General features: G+C 50.1%; 2 protein-coding genes across 9 annotated transcripts in view; one reads left to right on the top strand and one right to left on the bottom strand.

Annotated features, from left to right (window-relative positions):
- The window catches only part of Parp10 (poly(ADP-ribose) polymerase family member 10), a 31,564-nt gene extending 29,137 nt beyond the window's left edge, over positions 1 to 2,427 (bottom strand). Inside the window, exon 1 of the mRNA XM_031347064.1 lies at positions 2,407 to 2,427. The gene's annotated coding sequence lies outside the window, so the exon portion shown is untranslated. The remainder of the gene's footprint in view (positions 1 to 2,406) is intronic.
- Spatc1 (spermatogenesis and centriole associated 1) overlaps positions 2,078 to 6,000 on the top strand; it is a 24,655-nt gene continuing 20,732 nt past the window's right edge. For 2 of the 8 annotated variants that reach the window (XM_031347115.1, XM_031347157.1), the window contains exon 1: positions 3,722 to 4,038. In XM_031347115.1, the coding sequence (XP_031202975.1) occupies positions 3,837 to 4,038 (202 nt within the window). In that variant the 5' untranslated portion in view covers positions 3,722 to 3,836. Of the gene's footprint in view, positions 2,329 to 3,721; positions 4,039 to 6,000 lie in introns of those variants that run through there. The other 6 variants (XM_031347172.1, XM_031347135.1, XM_031347164.1 and 3 more) reach the window with 6 other exon arrangements.

Below are 6,000 nucleotides of genomic sequence, written 5' to 3' on the forward strand. Positions count from 1 at the left end.
CGGAAACCAGACGGAGTGGATGTGACTCAGCATTCAAGAAGGGACACAGCACAAAGATTTGTTCCCAGTGAATTCCTGAGGAGCCAGGGAAGGATGAAAAGCCCCAGGCGATGCTGGGAGATTCCTCTCTGTCCTGCTGGACCTCCAGCTGCCGGCAGCCAACAACTCTGACCTGTTTGCATGGCCCAGGAACCCAGGCAAGCTGGAATGAAGACAGCACAGGGACAACCATTATCCCTACTCTGCAGACCTCGCTTCCTGAAGACCCAGATGGATGAGAGGAAATTCTAGATAAGTCCCGCTCTCCAAACTTCCAATACTCCCTGTTCCACCATCAAACCCACTAACTTGGGTACCAAAGGACACTTTGTAAATACAACATAATAAAACTAACGATAAGGAAAGAATGCAATGAAGAGGAAATAAGAGACAAGAGAGCTGGAGAGATGGCTCAGCTCTTGCAGAGGACCTGAGTTTGAATCCCAGCAGCACAGCTGCCAGGAGCTCCAGCTCCAGGGGTCTACCTCTAACTTCTGTGGGCACCAGCACTGCCTGCACTCACATGACCTGAGGACACACACACACTAAAAACAAATCTTATTAAAAAAAAAAAAAAAGATTAGAAAGAGCTACAGTTATAAGTAGAAAACAGCCTGGTCTACCGAGTGAGTTCCAGGACAGCCAGGGCTATACAGAGAAACCCTGTCTCGAAAGCAAAACAAAACAAAACAAAACAAAAGTTTAAAACAAAGAGGGGTGAGTCAGGGAAAGTCGGGGCGCCCTTTGAGGGCATTCCCTCTCTACACTGTAGTTCCACAGAGGCTGGAGGCTAAGGGACAGGGACCACAGTCTACCCTGGCACCCTACTGCAGAAAGGAAAGGTGGTAGAGAAGGAAGTCAGCCCTGCCCACACTCCTCCACACAGCCAACCCCTGAAGAAAGCCACGTGTACTCTCATCTCTACTTCCCCTTCCCACTCCCTGAGAAGCTGGAGTTGGCCACATCTCTCCACGTGTCACTAATGACTTCCATGTCATTATTCTTCCGCCGTGTCTCATCCGACTGGCTAGAAGCATTAAGTAATATTGCTGCATCATGCACGGCCTTGAAACGGTCCCTTGTGTGCAGCTGATCAAACCTGGCCTCCGTGAATATTCCTTCCACCCGTGCCTGTGGCTTCTCCCCTCTCTGTTTTTCAGACTTGCCCCAGTTCTTCGAGGCACAATGGGCCTCCCATTCATTACCAATTCCTGGCTGATCTCATCCACTCATAACGCCTTCACTTGCCACTCCAGAAGCTGATGACTCTCAAATCTATCTTTCCAGCCCATGCAGCATGCTCTACTCTTGAGATTCACAGCATAAACTCCCACCTCGCTTAGCACATCCCTGGGATCTTGTAGCACGTCTAAACTCCACCTACCTGGAACTTCCTTCCTAAACTTGACCTGCCTTTCTATTGCTTTGGAATAAGCAGTGACTATTCTACTACCCAGGCCAGACACTCCAAGGCCATCCCTGGCCCCATCCCTTGCCATCATTTCGAGGACCACTCCATTGAATACCTCTAATGACCTCTCAGCCCTGACCACTTCATCCACCTCCAAGATACCTCACTGTGCATTCAGATGGCCGCCATGACCACCCTCCTGCACACCATACAGCAGGGTTTCCCTTCCACTATGTTCCACACTCCCTTTTGAAAAGCCCTTCTAAGTCAACATCAGTCTGTCATGACCTGGGCGCTCCATCTTTCTCTAGCATTCTTCGCATCCATAGCTCCACCTTCCTCATATTTCCTCATTCCTTCTCTTGGAAGGAACTTCCCACACTTGATATTTACTATTCCCACCACCTCTTCCCCAGGTAAGGCTGCTCTGCTCCAACTGCATCTACCCCACCCACATCGCCACCTCCTAGCTCCACAGGAGTCACTCAACATTTTCCTGTGCTTGATATGGTCATTCAGTTCATAGTAGCTGCCTGGTGATGGGCACTGTGACTCCAGTTCCCAACACAATGCCTGCACAGATGGAGGAAAGAGGCACTGGGACCAAAAAAAAATAGTGATAAGTTTTTTTTTATGATGCAATTTTTTTGCTCATAAGACTGTCACTGGCTGGATGAGACCCACCTATGTGATTGGAGGGGATCTTCTTTACCTAAAGTCAGTATTATGTAAATGATAACCACAATTACAAAACCACCTTCAAAGAAATGTCCATTCCAGCTTCTGACCAAAGAAACCGGCACCGCACACTAGACTACCTAAACCGACCCATTGAACGGAAGCATCAGGGATGATGTCAACGCAAAGACAAGACCGTGGTATGCTTGCTGTCACATGCTAGAGGGATATCCAGCAGATGTATTTCATAAAGTTAAGAGGAATAATGAAAAGAATACCTGGGGACCACGAGGCCAGAGTGACTTAGGATTACAGCATTGAGTGTCAGAGATGGGGGGGCAGGCCCTCCCATTGTGAGGTCTAGATAGAACACCCAACTTAGACTGACCCCAGCCCTGGCTGATCTCTTCCTCAGCTCCAACCAGGGTCTGCTCACTAGAATCTGGTCTGGAACTGGACTTTACCTTCCTCTCCCTGACCCATGGAAAAGCTTTGAGAGAAGATGACCACAGAGCCAGTGGAGGTCTTGAGGATCAACCTCCATTGACTCCCAAAATCAGGCCCATGGCATACTTTCTAGATAGCTCTAGGAGAAGGGCGTGTCAGGAGGACTCAGTCCTCTGCTCTTGAAACCAGTCGAGACTGGCTCTGGTTCTTGTTCGGAAGTCCTAGCAGAGGAGTACAGCTACTTGTGCATCTTCAGTTGAGCACTGCTCCTCCGAGAGAAAGTTGTCGTCTCCCAGATGGACAGTTTCAGGAAGGACATACATGGAACAGTGAGGGAGGAATGGGATACTCGAGTAGCCAGCCAGATCAGCCAAGTCAACTCAACCCTGGCCAATCGCAGAGTAACAGATGGCGCTGCTGGATCACCATCATGTCTTATTTTAGATTCTTGAGAGAATGAAACTCTGGAAGATTCAAGGACCCGAGGAGCAGAGATCAGGTGCAAAGGAAGAGTCACAGATAAGAGTAAAGGAACCCATGTCAGAAATGGAAACTCCTGAGCTGGGGAGCCTGGTGTTTGGCTAAGGAGACTCTCAGCCAGTAGCTAGGGAAGGGAGTACTTGTGGCCAGAAGAAATTATGGGCCAATTTCCTGGCACACAAGACAGAGCTTTCAGGAGATAGCTGACAGATGAAATCCAGGCCTGCCAGTGTCAAAAGTAAAGAGCACCCTGCCCAGGAAGGCAGAATAATGAATATTCATCGACAAGTATGCAATCAACAAATGCCTGGGCCAAGTTGCACCCCTTGTAGTCTGAGGCACTCTAGCAAGGTACAACACCTATACTCACTGAACTTCCCGTGGAAAGCGCTGAGGGGCCAAATTGCACAGACACAAGGCAAGTGATGTGGTATAGAACTTATCTGAAGGGGAAGTCCGGGGTCAACAATTAGCTTGAAGTAGGGTAAAGACAATAGCCAGAAGAGGCAACTGTGAGGTTAAAATTGGCCAGACCTTGTCAGGACATTTCAGGCTGAGGTAAGGCAACACACAGACAGGCCTGGAGGCCCAGCGAGCTGAGCTTGTTAGAGCAGAGGGCAAAGAGGAGGGCATAGTCTCTGACCTCACAATACCCAGAGCCTACTAGGCCAGCCTTGCAGGCTCTGGTGCCCTTTTCCAGCCCGGGCAAGGCCCCGGGCCCTGGGCAGCCTCCAGGTGCAGTGCCCTCCTTTGGGCTGCACCCTCTCCTCTTCCCTGGGGCATGTCTCTTACAAGTTATGAGGGGCTTCGGCATCAGATAGAGAGGCTGGTACGGGAAAATGAGGAACTGAAGAAGCTGGTACGGCTCATTCGGGAGAATCACGAGCTTAAGTCTGCGATCAAGACTCAGGCAGGTGGCCTCAGCATCAGCGGGTTCACCAGCGGGCTTGGTGAGGCAGCAGCAGGCCCTCCCCAACATCAGGGTAACTATAAGAGACCTGGGTATGAGGACAGTGGGGAGGGAAGGACGGAGCTGCACAGAGGGAGGAAGAGCCAGGATGCTGGGGTCTGAGGAAATTGTGGAGAAAGGGCTTAGATAGTAAATAACAGAGGACATTGACCTCAACAGAGGGAGGTAGGGTGGGAACATAGGACCATTGGATGAAAGGCCAACCTAGGCCCCATAATATTCACCCCATAGGAGCTTGCTCACCACATTCCCCCTCAACCTAACTTCCAAGCAGCATCATAGACTGAAACCTGCCCAGCTCTGGAAACCAAATCTTCTCCCGACTGAGTCCAATATGGTGCCCACCCTCAGCCTCCGCATCCCTGTCCTCCCCTGCCCTCAGCCTCCGCATCCCTGTCCTCCCCTGCCCTCAGCCTCCGCATCCCTGTCCTCCCCTGCCTTCAGCCTTTCCAGTTCCCACCATCAGCACAGGATCTTTCTCTCTGTTTTGTGACAGCCATACCCAGAAACTGAGGGGAGAAACCAGGACCTAAATAAAGTTGAGATGTAGGATTTGTTAGCATTAGGATTTGTAAGCCCTTGGAGCTAGAGATATCCAGAGCAGGGTGAGAGAAGAGACACAGCAAGGTTAGAAGGAGGTGGGAATGACAAAGGCTATGAAGAGTGTAACAATAGGAAGGGGAAAAAAGGTGGCAAGCTGTAAGCCAAGAGCATTGAGGATACCAGGGGGAGAGCTGCTGGGGGTAGCAGGCTCTCAGCGCATGACTGTAGACACTGTGGCTGATACCGACTCTAAGTGTACTCAAAAGAGGAAACACTAGTAGTTTATAATATCCATGTCCCCTCTCCACAGCCTTCCTGTCCTAGAGGCTGTGTTCTTTCCTGTCCATGATTTTCCCTGTGTGCTTACAGCCTATCCACCCCTAGTGACCACCCTCTGTCAGACCTTCATCCTCCCCTCCCCTGCTTGCCCCCTCTCCCTCTGTTCCTGAGGAGACTTGCAATCTCTCTTATCTAAGAGGAGGTCTTTCCTCTGCCTGTTTAGGCCTTCTGTAATTTGGCAATGGACCCCAACAACGCTGTTCTGGAAAGGTTATGAGCAATATCCTCAGTGCCTTCTCCAGCTCTGCACGGCATTTGGGAATAATAACCCTCGCCTAGTCTCTCTTCCTGAGCTCCCAAGCCAAGTTGGTTATCTGCATCCTGACTCACATTAATTACTGTGCCTCCCAGGCTCAGGTTTCAGGCTTCAAGCCCTGCCCCTCCACCCTCGGGCAAGCCACCTACTGCACCACTCTAACACTACAAATGAAAATGGCTTCAGAGAATCCTGAAGGCCTAATTAATCCCTGGAAATAGTCTCACCAGGGGTCAGGGATGGAGCGAAGTTGGTAGGGTGCTGGTTTAAGCATGCATGGAGCCCTGGGTTTGATCCCTAACCATAAAACTGGGTGTGATTACACAAGCTGGGAGCAGGAAGATTAGGAATTCAAATTCACTCTCACTACACAGTGATGTCAAGACTGGCCTGGATTACACAAGACGTTGTCTCAAAAAGAAAAGAAAGTACAGCAGTTCATCCCTAACTAGACTAACTTCTGGTTGAGAACATGAACCCTTGTACTAAGAGGCTGAAGTCCTTCCGGGCGGTGTGCATTCCTCCCTTGCTCCTTTCTGGCTGGACTTCCTACCAGCAAACCTGGCTGTAGTGAGCACGCCTAGCCAGGTCCCTAGCTAGCTCATAAGCACTGATGCACCTCCAGTTTTAAATGTCATATCATTGATAACTGAGATAACAGACAGGATGAAAACAAGAACCAACAACAACAACAAAAAAGTTGGGCGATGGTGACACATGCCTTTAATCCCAGCAGAGGATCTCGGTGAGTTCAAGGCCGCCTTTGTCTACAAGGGGAGCTCTAGGACAGCCAGGGCTACACCAAGAAACCCTATCATCCCCTCTCCTCCCCCTCAA

This window comes from Mastomys coucha, unplaced genomic scaffold (genome assembly GCF_008632895.1).
Source record: "Mastomys coucha isolate ucsf_1 unplaced genomic scaffold, UCSF_Mcou_1 pScaffold11, whole genome shotgun sequence".
Taxonomy (NCBI): domain Eukaryota; kingdom Metazoa; phylum Chordata; class Mammalia; order Rodentia; family Muridae; genus Mastomys; species Mastomys coucha.